This window comes from Hyalella azteca, unplaced genomic scaffold (genome assembly GCF_000764305.2).
Source record: "Hyalella azteca isolate HAZT.00-mixed unplaced genomic scaffold, Hazt_2.0.2 contig11811, whole genome shotgun sequence".
Classification (NCBI taxonomy): Eukaryota; Metazoa; Arthropoda; class Malacostraca; order Amphipoda; family Hyalellidae; genus Hyalella; species Hyalella azteca.
In genome coordinates this window covers 53,141-80,788 of record NW_025941794.1, presented here as the reverse complement: position 1 = coordinate 80,788, position 27,648 = coordinate 53,141, and the positions used below count along the sequence as shown (strand labels likewise).

The 27,648-nt window shown below is 42.3% G+C and overlaps 2 protein-coding genes and 1 long non-coding RNA gene across 3 annotated transcripts in view; all 3 read left to right on the top strand.

Annotated features, from left to right (window-relative positions):
- The window catches only part of LOC108681194, a 30,969-nt gene extending 26,081 nt beyond the window's left edge, over window positions 1-4,888 (top strand). The window contains exon 12 of the mRNA XM_018170199.2: window positions 448-4,888. Coding sequence (XP_018025688.2) covers window positions 448-2,919 — 2,472 coding nt within the window. The 3' untranslated portion in view covers window positions 2,920-4,888. The remainder of the gene's footprint in view (window positions 1-447) is intronic.
- Window positions 4,889-13,681: 8,793 nt separating this feature from the next.
- Window positions 13,682-15,669, top strand: LOC125178677. The gene is made up of 2 exons (XR_007156985.1): window positions 13,682-15,050; window positions 15,177-15,669. It is a non-coding gene; the product is annotated as an uncharacterized LOC125178677 (long non-coding RNA).
- A 2,113-nt stretch (window positions 15,670-17,782) lies between these two features.
- LOC108681193 lies at window positions 17,783-27,332 on the top strand (the record flags this gene model as incomplete). Its single annotated transcript, XM_047883016.1, has 4 exons — window positions 17,783-17,878; window positions 23,007-23,011; window positions 23,346-24,672; window positions 25,281-27,332. Coding segments are annotated over 4 exons (2,799 nt in total), but the record flags the coding sequence as incomplete, so codon positions are not given.
- Between the last annotated feature and the right edge of the window lie 316 nt (window positions 27,333-27,648).

The following is a 27,648-nucleotide window of genomic DNA, read 5'->3' as shown; positions in this document are numbered from 1 at the left end:
TCTGGAGTATTCAATTTTTTTCGTTTTCGGATTATTTTTGATCAAACTTCTATGGCTTAATCGACGTTACAATGCCAGAACTTCTAAGCCGTTCAAGTTAAGTGGAGTCTTCTTAATTTCTCCCGACTTGTAACTGTTCAGCTACGACATGAAATTTGATTGTCAAAGAGTTACCGAGTTATTGTGGAATTATGAAAGTTCTGAGTTTGGAGTATCTCCAATAAATGCTTTTCATTCAATGAAAAGGCAGCTCAGTTCATGTAGCAGACGATTCATCCATCAGCAGGAATGACCTTCGGTTCCAAGTAGGCGTTACTAAGATCGTCAAAAAAGCAAAGATCTGCACTCTCGTTGAATTATGCTCGAAAATTATCACTTTATTAGTTATTTCCTTTAAAATAAAATTATTTGTTCGTATCCTAATGTCAGTTTGTTTTTCCTTGGCAGATGTACTACGGAAAGAACCCTGAAAGTCATCCCGAGTACTCGTCCGAATGGAAGATGTTCTGGGAGCGACGCTATCAGGAGCTAGCGGCCAAAGGTCTGGACCCCAATAAACACGACTTCAAACCTGAATGGGCAATTTTTTGGAGTGATAGGATGAAAGATATTTTCAACAATTTGGTAGAAAACAAAAAAGAGGCTCTGTTAAGAAAGCATAAAATACACAAGGAAGACCTAGAAGAAACAAAGCGACCTATTAGTCCGTGGGAAGAATCAGAACTCAGAGATTCTTCCGATCACAGGTCTGATCTCTCAGTTATTGGCGCTCTGCGAGCACTAGTCAAAGTAGAAAAATTGCTGGGTGCTTTCGGGCCCGCCATCGGCACTCTGTTGATGACAGCTACTTCCAACGAAGCTAGAAACATTAAATCTTGGGATCTATTCGATGATAGTGATAATGTAACTCTTATTAAATTAAGTCTTGATAAACTGAGTTCGGAATCTATTTTTGGAGGAGCGGCTTTAAATAAGCTTCGCTTGAATGCAATTGATTGTGCTAAATGGTTGCTTGCTCAAGTTAGTGAGCATAAGCCACAAGAAGCGTATCTGGGGCTGGATATTAACCAATTAGCCACCAAGACTTTGGGAATGGATACTGTGCAGATAGCACAAGAAATCGCTCTGTGTTTATTAAAAGTTGGCAAATCAAATGTATCTGAAGCTGATTTGCAAAAGATACTTATTGCTGTCTCAGCCTCGCATGCGAGACTTCTTATCGAAAAACAGACAATAGAAAAAGATAGAGCACACTTGGAGCCACCTTCAACTAGTTCAGCACCTGAAGTCCAAGAAAGTTCGAGTACCAGAAAGCCTCTTTTCCCATCGGCTGCTGCTGTTCTGCGAAAAACGAACGAAGAGCAGTCCTCAAGCAGAGCGAGTGATTCGGGACCGATTGCTGATAAAGGTAAATCAGGAAATGAACTTTGTAAGTCGTCCGGCGCATTAGGCCAGCTCATGAGTGCTTATGATGATGAAGAGCAGCCTGTCAGAGACATGGAAAAGCTGTCACTGGACGACCTTGTAAACTTGCTTTCAAACTTCAAGGACTTGAGTGTTGAAGAACAGCGAGCATTGACAGCTTACTTGAAAAGGCTGGAAGCCACTGATTCTAAAAAAGTTACAAAGTTGAGGGAAATGGTTCAAAAAAAGAGAGAAATGCCATCCCCAAAAAGCGAAAGTCTTGACTCATCGTCTGCTGTTGAAAATGGTGGGCTTGATCGAAAAGAAACTTCCAAGTTTTCAGACCAAACTGGAGCCAATGTTTCGTTAGAAAAACGGTCCAACGAGTTGTCATCCAATGAAAGGCGACCTGATTCTAGGCAAGGTAACTCGCCCGCTGTTATTGAACGCAAACAAAATTTGCCCGGGCTTAATATTCGGAAAGATGATTCGAATCAACGTTTTGACTCAGAATCCGATAATCGTTTACCACCTCAATGTACTGGGTCTGATGTTACTCAGGATCCACACAATGATCATCTGATGCTTTCTCGGGAGGAGCTTCCTCTTCATACTCGCGATGGACCAATTTCGCTTCGTCGAGATGACTCTACTTTCCATACTGGAGATGGAATCTCTTCTCGTAATTATGATGGACCTTCATTCCATCCTCGTGATGGGCCTCCAATTCATCCTCGTGATGGGCCTCCACTTCATCCCCGTGATGGGCCTCCACTTCATCCTCGTGACGGGTTTCCACTTCATCCCCGTGACGAGCCTCCACTTCATCCCCGTGATGGGCCTCCAATTCATCCCCGTGATGGGCCTCCAATTCATCCTCGTGATGGGCTCCAATTCATCCTCGTGATGGGCCTCCATTTCATCGCCGTGACGAGCCTCCACTTCATCCCCGTGATGGGCCTCCAATTCATCCCCGTGATGGGTTTCCACTTCATCCCCGTGATGGGCCTCCACTTCATCCCCGTGATGGGCCTCCACTTCATCCCCGTGATGGGCCTTCACTTCATCCCCGTGACGGGCCTCCACTTCATCCTCGTGATGGGCCTCCACTTCATCCCCGTGATGAGCCTCCATTTCATTCTCGTGATGGGCCTCAACTTCATCCCCGTGACGGGCCTCAATTTCATCCTCGTGACGGGCCTCAACTTGATCCTAGTGATGGGCCTCCACTTCATCCACGTGATGGGCTCTCACTCCACCCTCGTTATGGGCCTCCATTCCACTCTCGTGATGGGCCTCCACTTCATCCCGCTCTGGCTGTTGATGTCGATTCTACGCATGAGCTCCTTGAGTATTCTCGGGATGGGCCGTTTCCTCATCCCCGGGATAGAACGTTACAGAGTCCTCGACTCCCCTTGCACCCTCGGGATGGACCTACTGAGCTTGTCTTGGAGTTGCCACGTCCTCGTGATGTACCTCCATTTGATTCAAGGACGAATGTTCGAATGCGCCTAGGAGACAGGCCTGGGGTATATTCACCAGAAAGACAACCATTGCATCAGCATGAAAGCAAATCATCACATCACAGCCGAGACGCACCAACTGGACTACATGGCCACTTGAGGGAAGATGAACGTTACATAAATGACATTAGAAGAGATATAAACTATCCCAATCAACGATATCAAAATGACCCAATTGAAGGTACTTGTGATTCTCTGAGGCGCAGGATAAATCAGGATAATGAGCTGCTTGATCATTTTGCCCGTGATCGTACTTTAGAGCGCTCTGTTGCAGATGATCACATTCGTGCTGGTCACATGAGGCCACTGGGTCCACCAGTTACGAACCGAGATCATCGTGAAGCTGAAGAATTCGTTCGTGGTCCTACCAATTTTATAGGTCGTGGAGATCCTAGAATGAATCCTTTGCGGCATACAATCGCGAGACCGGATACTTATGACATTCGTGTCCAAAACCCAGCTTCTTTGGAATTGGATCGTGACCGCTTACGATACTTACCTAACGCTCGAGATGGTCCTCAAAGTGACCATCCCTTTGACAGGTATGTAATGAACAGAGGAGCTCATGGTGCCTCCAATAGTGGCTCACCGAAGGCATGGAGTCGATCAATTCATCCTCAGAGGCGCTTCGACTCTCCTCCGTATTAGTGCTTTTTTTTTCGGCGCAGACCTACACCTTTAGCTGCCAAATCAAGTTATTGTAAATATAAGCCTGGATTTTTGCATGTATTTTTGAATAAGTTAGTCGCAAAATGGCGAGTTGTACAATTTCAAACTGTACACGAATCTTTCCAATAACGAACTTGACGTTCGATGGTTGGAGCATTTGAAATCATAGTAAATGACCTAATAGTTTTCGGTCATTTGTACCATCAAGATTCATCTGTTTGTGCTCGAGTTATAGCCGTGTTCTCACGATTGTACTCGACTTTATTTCTGTGAATAAATCAAGGGAAATTCACTGTTTTACTATTCCACTTCTTTACAGAACCTTAAAATGTTGGAAGAACTATTTGCGGCGGGTTTTTAGTTTATTTTCAAGCGCATTATAATATTTTTCAAGCGTACTTGAGAATATTGCAGAAGTGACCCACATTGTCCATGTATTGAATCTACGATCGATGTTTTCAATTGTATCTACCGTTTAATGAGCATGTTTTGGCAGTTTAATACAATATGAGTGTTGCTAAGAAAAACTGCCATCGAATTCATTCAAAATGGTGTTTTCTACCCAAGCTAGCGGAAATCCTCTTAAATACTGTAGACAACATTAATATCCTTGATATTGTATCATACTTCCCAAGGACCATATTCTTCGATTCTGTGATATCTGTCTGTAATGGGATTGTTTTCTGAGTATCAAACTTTTGATGCTTAGTGATCATGGTAAATTTGTTCTGTACTCATGCCAACTAAAAATAAGAGGCATGTTACGAATAAAGGAATCAAACTTATGGTCTGGTTATAGACTTATGTTATATTTTTTTTTATTAACCTAAATATGTCCGTATTTGAGAACGCATGCGCACCATGTCCCGAAGCCGCATTACACATTTTCTAATTTTATTTTGTTTCGCACGTTTTTCGTCTGAATGATTTGGAACAGCGATTTCGATGGGAGTTATGCTTTTAAGTCATTGGTGTTCGTACGAGCTGAAACTCTGCTGGAACGTTTTCTTTTTGTCAAACAGCCTCGAGTTTTCAAGTCTTAGGAGCGAAGACGATCGAATGAACTTCAACACTATGATTTGGGTTCAAGGTTTCATGAAAAATGCTTTGAAAGATGAAAAAATAAAAGTAGTTATTCGGGAAAAGGGCCTCGCTTCATTCTCGTTAATTCGGGAATCTTGGCAAAAGGATTGAATTTTCCATCGTTAACTTTTCTAACGATTCCAAAGCTTGTGTCACTTCTGATTTCTTGTGTGAGAGGCTTATTTCAATAAAATTTGATAAACGAATTAGTTTTCGAACTTTTGTACTGACTCCGCGAGTCTATAATTCAATAGTGTCAGTTCAGTTTGAAATATTACCAAGCCGTGTATCCCTGGAATTGTATTCTGCTTACGCTGTCCTAACCAGATATTCCTCACCACCTGTCGTGTTGTCTGAGGGTAGTGCTCACAGGAAAACTTGGCTAACACAAAGTTCATAAAAGGTTTTATTTTTCACAACTTGCTTTACTTTATGAATTTTTTGGAACGAATCAACGAAGCGTTGAGACTTCTCTCGCCCCTCTCCTGAACTGCCATCAAGAATGTTGAACAGTCACATTTCAACTTCACCGTACAAGCATCAATTTTCGTCGTTTTTAAGGCTAATTCAAAATAAACCATTTTGAATCAAACGGAGTTCAAAGAGATAGAATGGAAGTGCGCCATCATGATCACCCTAATTTTGACGCCCATGAACTATTTGAGCTATAAACCTCAAGAAGAGGTTAATGTCGAACGTGACTCGTGTGTTCTCTTCTCTATACGTGGTTCTGCGAAGGTTATCTGAAAATTTAGAACGAAATTACACCAAAGTCACGCTCAGAGGTTGCTAAAGAATCTGATACCGATACTGACAACTTGTAGGACACGAGTGCAATCTTGAATGTTTCTCCATAACCTGATATTTTCTTGGACTGAACGTCAGGCAATACGTATTTATCTTTTATTTTTCATCCTGCGATTAGCGTTGCTTCGTACATTTTTTCCCTCACGGGATGTTAAACCCTATATTTGCTCATGATCAGCCCAAATGCAAACATTCGGAAAAACTATGATCGCCACCAATATAAGATATAGAACAAGAACATTCCATATTTCTGTGATAACAGCGCTGACATATGGTTCGTAAACCCATTGGTTGGCAGAAACGGAAAAAATTCAGCTGCTATATGAAAAATAGCGAATATATCCGTGCTGAAAGGGCGTGTGGCAAGATGTGGTATGTTCCTCCTATTCGTTAATCCGTCTAATCTAAATCGTTATAGTATCTTTTCATGTGCCTAGGTAGGAAGAAAATGGAATTTTGGTCAATATTATTGGCCGACACTAACGAAACATCAGGAAAACTGCTATTATTCTTCACTATACACATGCTAAGTTTATAAAGCTTCATTACATTCATTGGCGAGGCTTCTTAGACGAAAGGCATTTCAAAAAAAGAGAATTTGCCGCAAACCTATGAATATCATAACTCTTGAGAAATAAATTCTGTAAATGGCCTTACGCTCCTGAAACAATAGTCACAACAAAAGCAGAGCTTAGATGAAGGTTCTCGAGTGAAAGAAAGACAGAGCACTAGTAACGTTAATTTTATTAACCTAAAGGTGCCTGTGCAGGCGGACAGTATTATTGGTGGAGCATCGATGATTATTGGTGACTATAGGTGGAGCACCGATGGCGCATCGATGCGACGTCGATGGCGTGTTCGGCCTATGTTCCACCTGTAACCTGCCTACGGCCACCCTACCCGAAAAACTTCTTCCACCAATAACTGCTCACAGGCACCGGTGGCGCATCGATAAGCCACCGATGGCCACCTTTAAAATGAAGTCGATACAAAATTTTCATTTAGCTTCACATCCGATGAATTTGCTGATATTGCTCCAGACGATCATATTCTGGGAACTACGTATACAAATCCACCCTGGCAGTGCAAGTAGCAATGTCAGACATGTAGCATGAACAAATTATCGGAGTACCATACACATGCCTCGTGAGAAATCGACTTGAAGAAAGTCCCTGCCTGCAGGATTCGAACTCTGATCTCCCCCACGCAAAGCCAAGCGTTAACCGTTGAGCCATTGGAGAGGACATGGTAGTCCAGTAATTTCAAAAGATTTGATTGAAGTATTGCAAACATTATTTTCATCAAATGAGAGAAGTTAATGCTACCATTGTGATGATTAGATGGTTCTATTAGCCATTTTATATGAACATGTTGCTATATTCGAGAAAACGGCGGCTGGAAGATTCTTCGTTTATCCATAACGAACAATGGTTTGGCTCAGAGCAAAGGCCACGGAAAACTGATAAATAGCGAAGTTTCATAATGTGAACATTACACATATTTTAACAGCGAAATGTTTTCACCAAGAATATTCTTACGTGTTCTAACGAATCATCACTCGGTTATTTTGAAATGTTAGGCGTGAAATGCCTTCATCACTTCGTGTCACTATTTTTCTCAAGCCTAATGTTTAACACTTTAACGACCACATTTTTTAAATCACGTAAAAAAATGTTCGTACGATTTTTAGTGCTTATGGTCACTAAGTAGTGTATAGATGAGTATGGAAAATTAAAACTTGTATATTGAAAATAAAATGAAAGGCTACTTCTCAGTCCACTCGGTCTTACGAGAACCCAACATTAAACGCGACCATATGATCCATTTAGTCTTTGAGCGCAAAATATGGATGATATTATATAGCAGGCATAGTTAATTATCATTTTTACATTACTTTTGCTAGCAACAATAAGAAGTCCAAGAAACTTGCAAGAAACTCCAGTATTTTAGCAAAAATGCCTTATTCGAGATTGAAATTTTCAAAGAAATTTCTTGTTTTTCAACATTCTCAATGTTTAGAAAACATCAAGGATGTTGGGCCAAAGACGCCAGGTCCAAGGTTGTGAGGCCAATGTCCCGGCGGAGAGGGCAGGGTCCAGGTTGAGAAGCCTTGGATCAGGCCGGGGTCCAACCAGGCCGGGTTGAGAAGCCCAGGCTGACAGGCCGGGGGTCCATTTTAAGATGCTAGGGTGGAGGCTGAGAGACTGAAGTCCAGGTTGAGAGGCAAGGGTCCAGGCTGAGAGGCCAGGGTCGAGATTGAGAGGCCAGGGTTAAGGCTGAGAGTCCCTAGTTCTGGTTAAGAGGCCAGGGTCCAGGCTGACAGGCCGGGGTCCATTTTGAGAGGCTAGAGTGGAGGCTGAGAGACCAAAGTCCAGATTAAGAAGCAAGGGTCCAGGTTAAGAGGCTAGGGTCCAGGTTGAGAGGCCAGGTTCCAGGTTGAGAGGCCAGGCTCCAGACTGAGAGGCCAGGGTCCAGGTTGAGAGGCCAGGGATCAGGTTGAAAGGCCAGGGTCCAGACTGAGAGGCCAGGGTCCAGGTTGAGAGGCCAGGCTCCAGACTGAGAAACCAGGGTCCAGGTTGAGAGGCCAGGATGGAGATTGAGAGGCCAGGGTTCAGGCTGAGAGGCCGCGGTCCAGGTTGCCAAGCCAGAATCCAGGTTGAGAGGCCAGGTTCTCACCTTTCATTCTGTTAATTTCAATCATGATTGATTCATTTTCTTTTTCAAATTTGCTCTTAGAACTGGTTTCAGGTGTATTGGTGAAACCAATATCGTATCCAATATGTCCTTTTCATCCGCAGAGTCTTCTTTAGATTCACGGGAGAATAAAGTAGCAAGATGCTGTTCACATAGACTGGGACGTTTTCTTGGAGAAGAAAAAGTTTTTATGCTAAAGCCCTTGAAGGATTCTGAAAGGCAAAAAATATTAGTACACTTAAATAATTCGATTATTTGGCCAGTGAATGGAGACATAAAATAGGTAAACTGAATTAGTGTTTCTCACTAGTAGTGAGAAAAATATTGTAGAATTCACTAAATTATAGAATAGTAATGAAAACACAATTATTTTACATCGTAATTCCCTACTTGTATGGTCGTAGGACCAACATGACTCAACGGTCGCGTTTCAAACAACGCAGTTTTAAGTCCAACTGTACTGAACGGTCGCCTTTAGAAACACAATGTGATATATGCATGTAATTTTTATTTTATGTTCAAATTTTGCATGTGTACTCACTATTGTACCAGAAACAATGTAGAATTTTTTCAATGCTGTAACTTATCTGATTTTCCCACCATAGTCCAATAAAGATTGGGAAAGTTCAACAAGGGAATGGCACCACGGATTCCCAACAAGATCAGCGATGTACTGTGTAGTTGACGGCAAAGAGTAGAGTTAGAATAGAATAGAAGTGTCGGCGTTGAAGAAATAGGCCCATGGCCTGTTGCCGATTCTTGAACTTTTCGTGACTTGATTCACAAGGGATCCGGCCTTTGGAACCCGATCTTTCTATATCTGACGATTGATTGAGATAGCTGCTGGACTTATTGCCTGATCCGTAATTTGCTAGGCATTTGGGACACCGTACTGGCTACAGAAATCCCAACGTGTCAATTGAGACGATCGAGCTAGGCACTATTTACTAACAGGCAGAGTGACTACTTGAGGCTAACACAGTAAGAAACAATTAAGGGTGGCTAACATGAGAATGCTATTATTTCAATCGGTCCAAAAGGGGTTACATCACCGGCTGGAACGAAGGCGTGCGTCGGCAGACTTCCCCGGGACTCGTTCAGTCGAAACCTGGCAGTAATTGGGTACGGCGTTCGTTTCTTCTCGGCGGTCTTTGTGATACGTCGTGATACGTGATGAAGGCGTGTGTTTCACTAATTCAGTTTACCTATTTTATGTCTCCATGCACTGGCCAAGTTGCACCACCGAAACGAAGCAGTGACGCTTACCGAACACGTTCAAAACAACTAGCGCCAATTCCTTATCGTGACAATATTACAGAGCATGTTTGAAAGGCGACCGTATAGTACACCTGGTCGTTAAAGGGTTCATATTTTTCGGAGGAAAGACACCACCACTTGATTAGAAATGTAGACGCAAACTCAAAATAATTTTCTGACGGTTTAAGAAAATCTCCAAAAAATAATTAAATTACACTATCGAAGTAAGCGACAGAAAACCGAATTTTTACTCGTATCCCTCTGCGTAAAGAGGATACTATTTTGGCAAGCAAATTACGTGGAAAGCACACATTCAAAGCAGTACGTGTTAAAGATTAATGAGTAAGAAGTTCAACGTCGACGCGCTCCAACTCAACAGTTATGAACGTGTACACGCAGCAACTTGAGAGTAACATATATATTATGAAACGCGCATAATCAAACCATATAATTTATACTTACTGATACAATTAATTAATCTCAATTAATCGTAATATTTCCAGCACAGCAAGTTAATTGGCGCATACACATTTCGCAATAAATTTACGCAATATATCAAGTGAACATGAAGAATTGGATTCGCCATCATATTTTGGAAAACTTTATTTTTGCAACAAAATTTTCCACTGTTCCCCGGACAATTTATATCAGAAGCATTCTGATACGTGCCCAGTTGCTTCACTTTAGCATTAAAAATGTGTGAACACCCTACGACTGTCTGTCAGTTTTACTCGTACCTACCGATTTCTGCTCAATTTTCTTGAATCAAAATCTTGCAAGCCTAACATGCAGAACGAAATCATAGTTTCGTCGGGATGTCGAATGAACCGCAACCCAATAACTCCTTTCTACGTTGGATAAATCACAGTGGCAAATTCCTTCGTGCACTGTGCAGTTTTAGCAAACTGTTATCGGTGGCTTACAAGATATTTGCCTGCAATGCGCCATCGATGAATCAGATCCTCTAAATCATCGATGACTGCCACCTATGCTCGGCACCCTCTGGATTTATTCATTTAATTGGTGTTTAATTGCCGATTTTTGGCAGATCTGGCCACACACCGTTACGCCACCTGTAATCTACCATCGCCACCTATAATCATTGATGCGCCACCCTTAATTTATAGCTGGATATTAGCGGCTATTATTTTCCGCTTCTGCCGTTACCGGTGAGTGGGTTTATACACTAGGCAGGAATTAGCTGACAGTATTTCTCATACGTTCCCGCCAGTGTCTCCTTAGAAGCCCCCGAGTGAAGTCTGCATTCGGTGAAATAATATGCCATAACAAACAATTATTGGTTTAGAAGATTTAGGAAAAAGCAATTGGTGAAATTGTCGTTACTCTATCGGTGTAGATGAGCAGCTTGTCAATCAACATAGTGAAGGGGGGAAAACTGGGTAGGACCTAGAGATAACTTTGGATCATAATCGGCTTTGTTTCGTGAATTTAGAGACGCAGGCTGATCCACAACGGCTGATTCAGCCCCAGCTCCGGCACATACAACGAAAATTTTTGTACTTCATGCGTGCGCTGCTGTATTTTGCTCTCTACTCAGCTAGTACCGCTAGGACCTAACTCACACCAGCTAGTACGGCTCTACACTAGGAAAGTAAAGTGATCTATCGCCATATCGTGCTGCAGGTAGCGTGGCTTCATTTGATCGCGGGTTTCCAATAAATCATAATGAGAAGAATTATTTACGACTGTGCGCTGGTTCACGGGTTTCTGAGGAATTCGATCGGCAGATATAAACGACTTGTCAAACTCGGTCGGCAGTAAGAGCGTGGTTAGGATTTGTAATCACTTACTATGCAAAGAAAAGCTACCAATTACAATATAAATACTGTACTGTCAGTTGAAGAATTGCCCGTTGCGGATTTCACTAACCAAACAATTACAATATAAATACTGTATTTTCATTCGAACAATTTCCCACCGCGTATTTCACCAATCGCGTCCGGCTCTAGAATGTAAGACTCGATAGGTGAAGGACACCAAAAACCCCAAATACTATACTGTAACCAAAAAAAGGGACTCCTGTCAGAGACCACCACTGCCGTGCTTCGAATGGACTATCATGATCCCTTCCCTGAAGAACGTAGCCTACAACACACCTTGACCTAACATTATCAGCCGCACGCCACCAGACAGACCACATCCATTGAATTAGATCAATCAGCCCACAGGAAAATAAGCCTGGCGTCGTATGGCGCAGCGTCGTCTGTCAACGCGAGAAAAAAATTCACACCACCCGGACGGAGCGCGTCGGAGCCGTCCGTATCTGTCCCGTGTGTCGAATCAACCCACGGTCGAACGGCCACGCGTCGTACGATGATAAATTTCGGAACAGAACTATGCTATCTGGAACCTAACCCCAGATGCAGTGAGCTAAAAGTTACGCAATTTAGCGAAGCTGCGGAAGTCACTCGCTGGCGGACGATAGAGTTTGGAACAGAACGGTGCTTTCTGAAACCTAACCCCGGATGTTGAGCTAAAAGTGACGGTCTGGTGGTGCACGGCAGGATGCATGCAGTTCCACTGGCGACCTGGCTGGTTGGTCGCAGTCCGTTGTCCGCAAATTACAGTTCGAGCTAAAGTCGGGGTATGAAGTGATGATTCGATGCAACGTTCAGTGGTGCATAACCATTACTCTCTGGGCTATTCGCTTCAGAATGTGGTGGCGTAAAGCTCCTAATATTAAAAAAAAAAAAACAAGATGATGTCACGGGCTGGTTACCGACGGATGGCTTAATCCGCTGCTGATTGGTGGTCATCCGGAAATATGCTAGGCGTTCCTTTCAAGGCTGATTGGTGCACAAATTTAGTGGTGCACGGCTGCGTACCCCCCAAAAAATACTATAAGGTAATATTAGCCAGATCTTATAGCTAATATTACCCTCTTGTAAAAGCGACAAGTGTCGAGATATTTTTGGAACACGAGTGCCCTCGAAAGACTTCGTGGCTCCAGAATCTGAAACCGTCCTTGAAGACTAAAATCTTCAAGGACGCTTGTGCCCTCGATACGCCTGAACGTGGCCCCCAACTGCTCATATTTCATGTATTGAATGTATGGCTGCTTGCGTTCCATCTTTTGTGTGTGTGTTTGAAGTCTGGCAAAGCAAAGATCAAGGAGCTACTACACGGCTGTAGTATCATTAGTATATTTTTTGGACCGGGCGTAGCAGTCCCAGGCCACGATGGATCGCAGCGCAACTATCGCGGATCTGCCCTCATTCAAGGTTCTAAGCTTCTAACTATCGCGGATCCGCCCTCATTGGGTCAGCTGATGCACGATGCTGTTGCTTGCTTCTCGTCGCTGGTAGTGTTGTAGGGAGTAGGGACGGACGATAGTCGGTATAGTATATTACCTAAACATGAAATTTTATTATTAATGGGTAAATAGGAAAGGATTGTATGAAAAAATGAAACATGATTATGCAATTGGTATGCACAAATTAATTCCGAAACAACCAAAAAATCCCAAATTTTGAAATGAGAAGTATGAACTACTTTGTTCTATAACTCGTATTTTGAGATCAAATCGGGTTCAAGATCAAGAACCGGGTTGAGATCATATTAGTTATAAATCAATGGGAATGTAATCGATTTCTTTTTTGTAATAGAGTAAATTTAAATCGATATTTAGCAATTTTGTATATGAATCTTCATCTGTATTCCAACGAGACACGCCTGGTATACCTCGAGTCGTATCCTGACCGCCCTGTCCGAAACTCGTGTGACCAGCTCGTTTATAACGACACACGTTACTTGCAGGTATAGCCACCTAGTCCACGCGTATCGTGGATTCTAGAATTCTAACATTCTCGAATTGGTATTGTTGATGTCTAGCTGCCATTGTAGTTTTCGACTCTTGCTCGTATTATTCTTTAAATTTTAAACGTAAATATACGGTGCGTGACCATTCGCGCACGGACGTCTTTTTTGCGCTAAAGCTTCCCTTTGTGTTCCAGCACAACCTAATTTGATAGTTTGATCAATAGTGGATTTTTTTTACTATATCGAACTTTTTAGCTCTTCCTCTCTCGCTCAGTCGTTCTTGTTTTTTGCTTTTCTTAACTCATTCAACCGTAGTTGTTTGCTCTTCCTCTCTCGCTCAGTCGTTCTTGTTTTTTGCTTTTCTTAACTCATTCAACCGTACTTGTTTGCTCTTCCTCTCTCGCTCAGTCGTTCTTGTTTTTTGCTTTTCTTAACTCATTCAACCGTAGTTGTTTGCTCTTCCTCTCTCGCTCAGTCGTTCTTGTTTTTTGCTTTTCTTAACTCATTCAACCGTACTTGTTTGCTCTTCCTCTCTCACTCAGTCGTTCTTGTTTGCTTTTCTTATCTCATTCAACCGTACCTGTTTGCTCTTCCTCTCTCACTCAGTCGTTCTTGTTTGCTTTTCTTATCTCATTCAACCGTACCTGTTTGCTCTTCCTCTCTTACTCAACCCTACTTGTTATCTCTTCCACTCAACCGTATTCGTTATCTCTTTCGTTCTCACTCAACCATACTTATCACTTCCTCTCGCACTCAGCCGTACTTGTTATCTCTTTCACTCACTCAACCATACTTGTTATCTCTTCCTCTCCCGCTCAACCGTATTCGTTATATCTTCCACACTCACTCAACCGTACTTATTATCTCTTCCTCTCTCACTCAACCGTACTTGTTGATTCTTTCTCTCTATAGGAAATTTGGAATTCGTACTTGTTCTCTCTTTCTCTCTATGAAAACAGAAAGTGTCAACGAACGGCTTCAAGATATGTCGATTTCTCGCCTCAATCAAACCTCATTACGCCGATTCGGTTACAGTGTGCCTCGATCGGCATAGCAGCCGTCTGGCTTCTATCTCTTACCGTACTCGTGTTTCGAACTTTTCCAAAAACTACAGCTTTATTTTGGCTTCTCGTTGTATACCCTTTTACTGAATCTTTTTTAATAAAGAAACCAATTATTCGCAAGCTGCATTTAGCTTCAATTCTAATCAGTTTTCGACACCCGCTTGGTACGGTACTGGCATTCCGTGACAATGTTTTTTATCGATATTTTGTTCCTGGAATTTTTGTGTTAAAGAAATATCTTCCTTGTAAACGTTCAACCTCATTTAACCACTCTAAACTTGCAGGATGGTGCACATTCACGCTTATCGATAGTGCCACAGATCTCAACGGTATCGTATGCACAAACCAACGTTATTCGTTTTTTTCAGAAACGAGAAAACGGTGTACCACGTAAAGAAATTCGCTCTTTTCTAATTCATCACTTACGAAAACTGGGTGAAGATATTTCTACTGCAACAAAATTAAGCCCGGTCGTTGATCAAGAGCTCCCTTGCGATGCGGAAAACCTTAATCCGTATTATATTAGAATTAAAACTATCTAGAAACGATAAATTAATTGATCTGCCATTATATTGGAAAAACAATTGCGGTAGACTGAGTTGATAAGCAAACATGACTATCTTCTATCCCATGTGCTTTCTGCTTGAAAAACGTTTTTTTAACGCAAATTGATTAGAGTGTCTTGTGAAAAGCCGCTTCAACGACAGAAAGGACATCCTTGGAAGAAAATAAGCCCTCCATGGTCGGCTATTTGAACGTATTCTTCAAGGTGAATTGCTCGATCATAGTCTAAATTTATTGTCCTTATGTTCATATTTTAAAATTTTTGTCTATATTTGAAGAAAAAATACAGATTCATTTCGATGGAAAATTTTTATGGTATCAATCATTTCAGGTCAACTGCCAGGCGAAGCAAGTTTTGGATCGTGGTCAACAAGCTCCATGGTGGCCGAGAAGCGGGAGCGTGAACGCTGCTGTCATCTTTTAAACATCGCACAGCAGCACCGCCCACGTCTCGTGTTTAATTTTATGAACTAAGTGGAAAGACATTATTTTGACTCGGAAAATAAACAAATTATAAACATAATTTTGGTCTGCGCAATCCAATCCGTAAATCCAATGAGCTTCTAGTCTTTGATGTGTACTTATATATGCTAAGCTATGCGATGTTCTTCACGTTTGATTGGTTATTACTTATTCATTTTTAGAGGCAATATCATTGTTTCTTGTAAGCGTGAGTAATCGATGAACCAACGATGTATGAATTTGAGATTCGGTACGAAGGTAAATTGTGGAAATCTCTGCACGACTATAATGGCAATGTTTTCGAATATGTAAATCGCGCTTGAATCGTTGTTTGTGTGGTCGAAATACTGCTAGTTACCTGATTGATTGTATTCTTTCTCTGGTTCGGAAGTCACACTTGCTGGTTGAAATTATTTAAAATAACACAACTCTTTCACGATGCACATTCATTTACTCAAAGTCCTCTGTACGTGCCAGTTATTTTCGGTGAGCTCAACATTCTCACGACGATTTTGAGTATTGCTCACCCTAAGTATAATAGGGGAAAGATGATGAACTGATGCGATTTGCCGCTTGGCGCTATTGTTATCTTAAACACGGAGACTCGGGTCAACCACTCTCACGATGTCAAGATAACACCGGCCGCACACGGTCAGTCAGCGGAGCTGGAAGACAAGTAAGAAGTCATATCCATAGATCCAGGCCTGTAAATAATGTAGGAAGTAAACGCATGCATCAAAGTTCAAAGTGAAAGTGCACAAAAAGTTTTAAAATGTTTTTATACGAACTTGGATTCTGTTTTGAACAAAAAAAGTGAACTGTTAACTGTGATCGAAAAAGAGTGCATAGACATTATTTGTATTACAGAAACACTCCCTAAAAATTACGGGGGGAAATTTGTACCTGTTGAATATCAGTGCGAGATTTTGATTGTTTTCATAACTCAATTGAAGAGCAGTGCAGTAGAGGTGTAGCTTTGTGGGTTAGAATCTTTTATGGGGTTAAGAAAATCAAGTTATCTGCACAGCATCAATCAGCTAGAGAATCAGTGTGGTGCGAACTTTCTCTCGAAGGCAAAAATAGCCTCCTCATAGGCGTCGTGTATAGATCACCAAACAGTTTCTCTGATAACGATAAAGCGCTAAACAGTCTTTTACCGGGCATGACTTTCCGTAGGTCAAACACAATGATCGTTGGTGATTTTAATCCTCCAAAGCTACACTGGACAGATGGATCCTCTCCAAAGGATGAGAATCGCCAAGCATCCTTGTTCATGGAGTCTGTGAGAGACTTCTTCATAGTCCAGTATGTTACCAAGCCAACCCATTATAGAAGTAAACAGACTCCCAATATTCTAGACCTGGTGTTTACTAGTGATGAATCGATGTTAGATGTGCTTCGTCACGAGGCTCCTTTGGGCAAAAGCCATCACCAATCATTGTTTTTCAGTCTAAAGTGCTGTACAGAAAAGACGTCTCGAAAGCGTGTGCGTTTGAATTTTACGAAAGGCGACTATGATAAACTCCGTGAAGCAGTGAATATTTCGAACTGTATTCATGACATGAATGTGGCCGAGTCATGGTCATTTCTCAAGGACACGGTTATGTCTGCAGTTGATGCGTGTGTACCTAAAATTAAGCTTGGTGGGGCAAAAAAAAACTCATTGCATGAACAGTACAGTTTTCGCTAAGCTGAAAACAAAGAAGGAAGCCTACCAGCGTTATAAGGACTCGTAGCGATGCTGACTACTACCTATACGCAAGAGCTCGAAATCAAGCTAAAGAAAGCTATCGCACCGCAGTAAGAACCCTCGCAAAAATTTTTGCTAAAAATGCAAAAAAGAACCCGAAAGCCTTCTTTTTGTACGCTAGCTCGAAGTGCAAGATAAAGGACGGTATTTCTGATTTGAAAGTAGATCAACGAAAGATATCCTCTGATGAGGGCAAGGCTAACGTTCTTAATCAGTTTTTCAGTAGCGTATTCACTGAAGAGGATTTGAACAGTATTCCTGCTATTGAGGAGCGCCTAGTCGCTCCTCAATAGCTTTAAATTACCAAGTTTTGAAATACAAGAAAATAGGTTCTCAAGCGCCTTATCGCTGTTAATCCAAACAAGTCATGTGGATCGGACAGCTTCCACCCCAGATTACTCAAAGAGTTAGCAACTGTCCTAGCCGGCCCTTTGACGCCATTTTTCGAAAAACTTTGAACGAAGGGATCTTGCCGGCTGACTGGAAAGAAGCTCAAGTGACAGCATTGTTCAGAAAAGGTGCTGCCCGGGTGCAAAAGGTGCAAAAAGGTGCTGCTGCCATTGTTCAAAAAATTAAGCTGCCCGGGTGCCGTTTGCAAGGTAATGGAATCTGTTGTGAGGGATCGATTGATAGATCATTTGACTGCTAATAATCTCCTATCAGCTGTCAACATGGCTTTATTGCCGGGAGATCCTGCACCACTAACGTCCTGCCTACTCTAAACGAATGGATGCGCCTGCTGGACGAAAGGGAGCCAGTTGATGCAGTGTACCTCGATTTTGCCATGGCGTTTGACAGTGTCCCGCATGAGCTGCTGTTGCGTAAATTGAAGTCTTTGAGAATTAAGAGTAAGGTACTCGAATGGATCAGAGATTTTCTAGTAAGGAGACGACAACGTGTCAGTATTAATGGGTCCGTATCAGACTGGGTTTCAGTGCGCAGCGGCGTGCCACATGGAAGCGTTCTCGGGCCTGTTATATTCGTTGCGTTTATAAACGATCTGCCAGAAGCTGTGTCTAGCGCGTGCTCGATGTATGCTGATGACACAAAAATTTATAATACAGTGAAGAATACGGTGCAAAAAGTACAGTTGCAAGTTGATCTTGACAGGCTGGTTGACTGGGCTGATAAGTGGCAGCTGCGTTTTAACGCTGACAAATGTAAAGTAATCCACCTTGGCAAGAATAATGAACAGCAAGATTACAGTATGAGAAGACACGGTTGAAACGAAAGTGTGATGATGTCGAAGTCGACAATGGAAAAAGATTTAAGAGTTAATATCGACAGTGAGTTGAAATTTTTTAAGCATATTGAAGGTCAAGTTCATGAAGCCAATAAACGACTTGGACTGATCAGACGCTCTTTCGAGTTCCTACATGCAGTAGCGATGAAGCAGTTGTTTGTTGCTGTCGTGCGCCCGAACCCAGAGTTTGAAAACGTCGTGTGGTCGCCGAAACTTGAAGAGGACAAAAATTTAATAGTGTTCAAAGACGTGCAACGAGGATAATTCCGGGCTTGAAAGGCAAGTCCTATGAGGAAAGATTATAGATTATGAAGTTATCGAGCCTCTGTTATCGACGTCTGAGTGGGACCTCATTGAAGCCTACAAGTATCCTCATTGCTTATACAATGTCCCAGAAGGATTACTACTATTTGAAACAAGAACCAACACCAGGGGCCACGGCTATGAACTGAAAAACTACATTGTAACACATCCATGCGACAAAATTTCTTCTCTCTTCGAGTCACCGACATGTGGAGCAGCCTCCCTGATGCCATCGGTGACGCTCCGAGGAAGAACGCCTTCAAGAACAGACTAGACGAAGCTATGCAGGAGCATATGTTCAGTCTTAAAATGCCTAGCAACTTATGGACCAGGCAATAAGTCCAGCAGCTATCTCAACCAATCGTCAGTTATGGAAAGATCGGGTCTCAAAGGCCGGATCCCTTGTGAATCAAGTCACGAAAAGAACAAGAATCGGCAACAGGCCATGGGCCTATTTCTTCAGTGCCTACACTTCTATTCTATGAACACCTTGATTTATTTCATCGGAATTTATCAGTTTTAGTACTTGAAATAACTGAAAACTTCAATTGAACGCTGGTTTATGAAACGTACTGAAAACTTGAATTGAACGCTGCTCTATGAAACGCACTGAAAACTTGAATTGAACGCTGGTTTATAAAACTCGCTGAAACAGCCGAAAACTTGAATTGAACGCTGGTTTATGAAACAACTTGAAACGCGAATTGAACGCTGGTTTATGAAACGAGCTGAATTGAAAATTTTCTATCGAGTATTACTCCCTACTATGTACGATTATAAAAATAAATAGGTCCATGTCCGAAAAGTGTATTTGTTTAATAATAGTGAATATATATATATTCACAACACATGCAGCGAGCGTCGTAGCTGTGATATATCTTTCTGCCGGGCTAAACTGGGTCACCCAAGAGCAAATAGTGCATCGCTATTTAGAAAATGAGCCTAAGATATTTCTGAGTGTTAGTTGCTGAGTTGTACAATTTTTCGGGTCGCTATTTACTTCTGACCCGAGGGAATTTTCAAGCTTCCACTCTTCAAGTGGGGGTAACATAGTATTAAGTTACAGTGAAGGACTATCGTGACAATACATGAATGTGCTAAAGTGAGTTGAAGTTAATAAAATAAAATACCACCAAGTTCCAGAGGTTAAAATAAAAATGCTGTTTCGCTCTCATTACTTGCGGCTAAAACAGAGTGTAAACTTGTGTACACCAAAGATGAAGCTGCTCCTTTCGCAATCTGCGAAACTGCAAATAAAAAAATTCCCTACCTAACTAGCCATAATAGACCTGTGTAGTTTTGCATATGCAATCTCAGTATTTTATTGCTACTCTGAAGTAGTAGATCTTGTGTCAAAATAAATTCTCTGCTTTGACCCGAATTTTTGGTTTAGTGACACCACAGCGGAGGAGCCCAAGTTACATGGACGCCCCATGGGCGCGGCAAATGGAAGCAGGATATCTTATGTTCTTTTCTGAATAAAAGAATATTCATTCTTCGCTCCATCTCGAATTCCCTCCATGCATAATAAGCAAACCATGGCAACGCGGTGAACTCTGATGTCGACTGAAATAATTTGTTCCCTTTGGCGTGTCAGGTTTGCAGTTATAGCAGTATTAAACAATGATGACTCTGACTGAAAAGTGAAAGCATTATCCTGCGTTCCGAATTGCGACTTCTGATAATTATTCTCCAGTGGCCATTGAAAATTAGACATCAATCATTTATCTTGATAACACTCTTTAGTTCATGAATTATAAGGCAGAGCTTCCATTAGCCGAGACCATCGAATCTGCACTATACTGAATATTTCTCTATATCAGAATTGCTTATGAGGATTCAGCAGGGCAGTGAAAATCGGGTAAATACTCGTTCAGAATACAATGCTAACATTTCAAGTATACAGCTATGCCAGCCGCTGTATTAGATGGATTCAAACCTGACAAGTGTGCGATCGTGTTTTATAGATGTAACTATGTCACTCGATTGCCTGAATCGCAAATTCAATAGTAATTTAATTTAAGCAACGAAAATAAGCACTGTTCAATTAAAAAAAAATTAAGAAAAAGTTAAACCTCAATTTTGAAGATAGAAGGGAAAGCAAGAAAATCTGGCAAAACCTATCCATTCGCAGTTTCAAATTGATAAGAGTTGAAAGTTGCATTCAAACTAGGCCTCTGTTTAAAAATATTCATGGACCCTAAAATACGCAAATTGGAAACCCCGGAAGAGGAAACTAGAGTCAATGTCACTATAGGATACCGTTATGTTCCGCTGCTCGACAGGAATGCGTACTGCCGAATAAGGGGACGCGTTAGTTAGTATCAAGTCCTCCAACTTGTCGCTTTATGCCCCGTTAGTCAAGAATAAAGATTGCGTGACGTCATACCAACGTACTCGGATGCGCATCGCGAACAACTGTATTTATATTCGCACGATCATATGAGTAGGGAAAATATCTTGACACTCCAAAAACGATTTTAAAATTGTTCATAGAAAAAAGATCAAGATTGATAATTAGAAAGAATTTAACGAATAGGTAGAAAATTTCTCGATGGAAATAAAAATTCTTCCCACACGTCACGCTTCACCTGTCATCGGTATCTCGGAGCCGCACTATGTGGGCTTCTTTTATAGCAGGGAACCGCTGATATATAGCGTTGTACATCGTTCAGTAAAAATCGTTGAAGTTCCAAAAAATAAACGTAAACAATGGTAAAGAAGTGAGGTATGAGGATTGTGTGCTCCAATAATGGGCAAACGAGATTCGTGACGACTTGCGGGAAAGTATTGATGGAATGTTAGAGGTTGAATCTAAGACTAAAAACTCAAGACATCCCACTTATAAATAGGAACAAGTCCTCGTGTGTTTTCAACAGTATACACTATCTAAGTATAGGTGCTTGTACACGGGGATAGTGCAGACTGCTGGTAAATCTGGCTAGTATCGGTCGTTTGTTGACTATCCGGCAAGTAAGCCTGTACACACGATGAGAGTAGTATCTTCTCGTTCGCGCCCGCTAGTGCGTCGTTAGAAGCCATCGAGTGAGCTCTGCAAAGATGGATAGTGGGATCACCTTCAACAACTCGTGTCTGTACGTCGTTTTTATACTCTTTATTCTAACCTTTAAAAATGCAACGTCGGGAACAACTAAGCCCTGACTAATAAGGTCTCCTTCCAGTTTCAAAATACTCGTTTCTCTCTTCATTTTGTTGGAGTAACCGTCATGGCAAACATTCCACTTTAATTCGTATTTTTGGAATATTTCAAAGAATAATTGAATTTCGTCTGGAATCCATTTTGTTGGATTCCTCTTAGAAACATTATCGTTCAAAGAATCCATGATTCACTTGACCCAAGATACTTCACAAGAGCGGCACAAATGCTCTCGCCATGGCAGCATCAGCGCTACTAGCCACTTCTCCAATCTCCAGCGCAGAAATCAACACATCGTTGTCCTTCTCGGCTGCATCTCGGGCACTTGCCGGCGCATGCCTCTGAAGCGGCTGAACCCCTATACACGAGGCTAGTAGCGTGGACAGTTCAAGCGGCGGATGAACTGGCGGCCAGTACTGTCCCTGTGTACAGGCACCTATACACGAGGCTAGTAGCGTGGACAGTTCAAGCGGCGGATGAACTAGCGGCTAGTACTATCCCTGTGTACAGGCACCTTATCGCATGCATGAGAAAAATCAGGCTCTTTCAATTGTAGAAGATAAATGGAGAGTTATTATAGTCTAAACTCGGTATTTATGGAATGTATGAATAACAATTCCTTTTTGATGACCCAGTAGAAGTTCAACAAAAAACGCAAAAATGGAGCCTGTCATAACAATACGTGAATCTAATTTCCCCCTCTATGGTAATTTGAATGAGCGAAATTAGAGGTCACAAGTTTCTTCTAATTCCAATTAAACTTGTAGCGTGAGCTTCGAAACTACGAATCTGGATATTATATTGGTCCGAGACTAGATAAAACCCCATGTTCGTGATCTCTTGTTACCGCCAAATGGACGTCCATGTTCGTTCGCTCATTACGTCCACACAAAGTAAGCTCAAGACATGGTGACGCAACATGGATACCTGAAAATCCACGTGCTCTTGATTTCTCCAAATATAGTTAGTTATTTGAAGGGACAAGTTAACGTTCGAGTTAAATGATTTAATCGTAGAATTACATTAGCAGACATCGGTACGAGTCCGGATATACTGCATAAATAGTGCGTTTTATGTGTGCGTTTCTTAAACGCCATCTTGTAAAAGATTTCCATATGGGAAAGTCAAGCAACGCTAGTATCCAAAATAGCATACTTAATAATTGACATTATAATAGCTGAGATAACACACCTTCTAAATTTTACCCATTCCATTTTATTTATTCACGATCGATGTTCATTTGAAGAAACAGTTTGTTTGCTGTTCTGTAACATAATTTTGTTCGTTGGTAGGCTAACTCGGTCTTAAATTGAAAAGTAATTGGCGTGCAGTGGCCACTCTGAAAACATGTTAACAAGCTTTGTAAAGCTTCGGTTACGATGAATAGTACTATTATGTTATTTTGCATTCAGGATTGGGAAAAGGTGGAAGTCTTCCGAAAAATATAAAGACTTAATTTTACTCATACTTACCACTGCTCTAAGGTTTAATCACTTCTTCAATGTAATATAATCTGCAAATTAACAAGACTGTGTGTTACTGTCACATTAACCATAATTAAGATATGTATTTTATTTTTTTCCAGGTTTTCTGAGGTGCGGGATGATGGAGTTGCGACGCCCTACCAGTCTCGCCGGCCAATGGCTAGCAGGCTGGGTGGTCGACTGGGTCTGAAACTCAGTTCAAGTTTGGCGTCACGTCTTGATTTCTCGATTCCTTCAGAGCTGGGACATAAATCATCCAGCCGTAGGCACGTCGATGAAAGTATCGACCATTCTGCGTCAGATTGGTTTGGTTTAGTTGATTGTTTTGACAAAGGGCGCAATGTCGTTAGTGCCGCTCACCGACCGACGACTCCAGAGCGCTTAACCCGCGCTGGCTGCTCAAATTATGACTGGAATCGTCAACCGCCTTCATTCATTGGTCCGGCCGTTCATCATAGCAGCTCTTATCGTGGCTTGTCATCTCCACATCATGGACACGGCCATGAGCATGGGTACGAGACTTGCCGTAGCGGCAGTCCTTGGCGTCAAGAGGTCCTGGATGCATATTTTCGGGACAATCCTTCAAGGGGTTCTCGCTTTCTCGCTAATGCAGAGGAAGAAATCTATTTTCGTTGTCGCAGTATTTCCCAGGAACGCATAACTTTCAGAGAGCGTGGCATCTCACCTCGAGACGACAATTTTTCGACTCGTTGTCGAAGTATCACTCCGCGCCGTCGAAGCATCACTCCGCGCCGTCGAAGCATCACTCCACGCCGTCGAAGCATAACCCCTCGCCGTCGAAGCATCACTCCGCGCCGTCGGAGCATCACTCCGCGCCGTCGAAGCATCACCACTCGTCGAAGCATCACTCCGCGCCGTCGAAGCATCACCACTCGTCGAAGCATCACTCCGCGCCGTCGAAGCATTACTCCGCGCCGTCGAAGCATTACTCCTCGCCGTCGAAGCATCACTCCGCGCCGTCGAAGCATTACTCCACGCCGTCGAAGCATCACTCCGCGCCGTCGAAGCATTACTCCTCGCCGTAGAAGCATCACCCCTCGCCGTCGAAGTATCACTCCTCGCCGTCGAAGCATCACCCCTCGCCGTCGAAGCATCACCCCTCGCCGTCGAAGCATCACTCCGCGCCGTCGAAGCATTACTCCTCGCCGTAGAAGCATCACCCCTCGTCGCCGCAGCATCACTCCTCGCCGTCGAAGCATCACCCCTCGTCGCCGCAGCATCACTCCTCGCCGCCGAAGCCACACTCCTGAGCGCAACCAGAGTTACGCTGCGAAGACCTTGAGGTCGGTTTACGGCGATCGCCGTACAGAAGGCGAAGGAATAAGGTTCTCCGAAGAGACTTCCGCAGCTCACATTCGATTCAAGAATGAATTGCTCGCGCTTGAAGAGCACATGAATAAGATGAAGGTAAGATCACTCGAATTATCATTGTACATCATTGTAGTTTCATGAGAGATTTATTAAATTTTATTATTTTACATCCAGCAATTTGCCGCTAAGTGAAAAGTATTTGAATTGTTAAATTCTGATGGTATCTTTTGAGTTATAATTCTGCTCTCAGATTTATTTTTTAGCGAGTTGGTGCCAGTATTCGATGGTTTATGCTATTCCATTACTTGAATGCCACATTTAAGACTTTTATACCGGTGAGGTAGCATGGTCAGATTAAATTAATAACTATGTCTTATAAATTATTTGAACTCTTTGGCAGTGCCATTTATGGAATATTTTTTCTTCGTTATTTTCTAAATAACTTATTTTCCGTGAGAATGTTGTAAAGACTAGGATACCGGCACCAGCCTTATCAGTATTTAAGGACCACTTCAATCTTAATTTCATTGAGTAAACCTAAATGTTATGAAAACGGAACGTCGTTATTCTCACTGAATTCTACATATGACGCATTGAGAACCAAGTGTCAGGACCTTCAAGAATTTTTTCTTTACGTTTACATGCTTAAGTATGAAAATATCGTGAGCTGAGCTACTCACTGATGCAAATTGATATTTGTACAGACCTACTTCAAGGATCACCCAATGGCTCACCCCGATTACGCCGAGGAATGGAGGAGTTTCTATCAACGACGCAGCATGGAACTTCAGAGTCAAAATATTCCGGTGAAGGATTTCGATTTTCAGCCTGAATGGTATAAGGTGTGGTGCGCCATTATCGATGATCGCGCCAAAAGCCACCTTGACCAAGAACGCAAGAACCTGCGCAGCAAGCACGGCTTAGACCAAGAGGCTCGCGCTGATGGCCAAGATGAGGCGCCACCGCATTCTTCTTCAACAACTTTGAAAACGGACGGTCGCCCTGACCAGACGCCCCACGGCAGTGAACAAACCAAGAAGATTATGAGTTTCATCACAAAGGCTGCTTCTAGTCTGCCTCGGAGCCATCCTAAAACACCTGCAGCCACCACAAGCACAGATACTGGCTGTGAATTCAAGTATTCCGTGATCAGCACACTCAAGTTATTGAATGAACTGGAGGCACACCTGGCAGATTTGGCCCCAAAAATATCAAACTTACTCTTTGCTGCTGTCAATGCAAATATTTTAGGAAAAGACCCCTTATCTATTTTCAAAGATATTCCCAATATCAATACTGTTGAACGTTCCAAGAGGAAGATCGAAGATGCCATGTTAAAAGATCCCGGATGCACCGATCTCGACTCCAGCGGGAGTGTCTGCTTGCAGTCGGTGGACTGGTTGCTCTCTAAGATTTGGAGCGAACACTTCTGCAGTGTGAACATCATAGCCATCGCTGATAATAACCATCAATGTCCACTGTCAGAAATTGCTCAAAAAGTTGTGGAACAGCTCATGATTCTTGGACGCCTGCAAGTGGATGACACGAAACTCTACGCAATTATTGACGGTGTAATCCAGGTACAAAAGCTACGACCGCAATCGGTTGTGAAGAAAAGCCGGATTTCTCGTCCTCTTGCGTTGACAGGAGCCAACTGGGAATCCGGTTCTTTTTTGTCTTCAGCGGTTACTACGTCGATGGCCGCAAGCAGCAGCATTGACCCAAACACTCGAGGGAATATGACTCTCAGTGAAAGCGGAGGTGCACCAGCGCGACCAGTTTCTCACGGGTCTCTGCCTAATATGGAGTGCATTGCATCAGCGCTGGCGTTTCTAACCAAAGCTGGTGTAACTTCCGGGCAGCGTTCCGATGCCCGAAACTTTTCCTCAGATACTGGCGAGTTGCAGACCGGTCTTGCCGGCCACTCCCGTACGCCGGCCACTCGTGTGTGCCCTCCAAACTCGTATCCTCGTCAGGAAATGGAGGCTACTCGCCGCCCATTTTCCAACCTGCCTATAATCCCACAACAGCAGGAACCCATGCCTTTTGCGCCTCCTTCATATCCTCGTTTTTGAGAACTTGTATGATACCATGCAATCATTAGGCCATTGAATGCGAATCGAGATAAAAATTACTTTTATGTGGCTACTATATAAATCAATGAATAGAAAATGACCTCACTAATTGAAAAGTTCTTTAGTTTAATCAAGAAACTTCATATGAAGCTTGATTGCATTCCTGTGAAATAAGTTTTGTTTCAAAGCTACTATTTTCTCACATTAAGGCTCAATTGCTGGCACGATCCAATCAAGACATTAGCCATGAACAGTAATTATATTTATAATGATTCATGAAGGAAAAATTTGATCATAACGATGAATGAAGTTATGATTTATTCATCTTTTGGAAATATGGGGCTAGCCAGTTGCGAGTTTTGTAATTTTTTTTCATTCATCCTGGATCAAAAATATGAACGGAGCCTCTGAGAGCGGATTCAAGCCTAGCGAATGTCATTTCCTTTTACTTTAGTATAGCTTCAGAAATTTCAATCCAGCAGCTACATTATGAAACGAACATTTGTTTTTGGAAAGCTTTTGCATGTTTAATATTATTTTATTTTGTCTGGATACTGCGTATGAAGCGTACTTTGAAAATGCTCGCTCGGCGTGTTACGTTATTTACCTGAAGTCAACGTTTGAATGTCACTGTAAATGTGGCGGCAAAGTTTATGACAACATTAAAAAAGTTTCAGCGCTTGAATATTTTTACCTCTTTCCTTGAATACTTGGAAATAATCTTAGTTTGTCGCAGAGGTGCATTTGCAGCCCAGTTAGTTCAGTCTTACGCAGCGAGATGCGACCACGACTCGTACGATTGTTGAGTTTCGTCTCTCTGACCGATGCTAGTGAAATAACTACTTAAATTATTCTCTTGGATGCTATTTTTGGCGCTTCATCAAGTGGGTAGTCCATGACCCTCCACACGTCAGAAGAACGACGGGCATTAAATTGAAATTCTGAACGTCAGGTTAGAATGACTACTGACTCAGTCGTGACTTGTATGTCGTCTTCA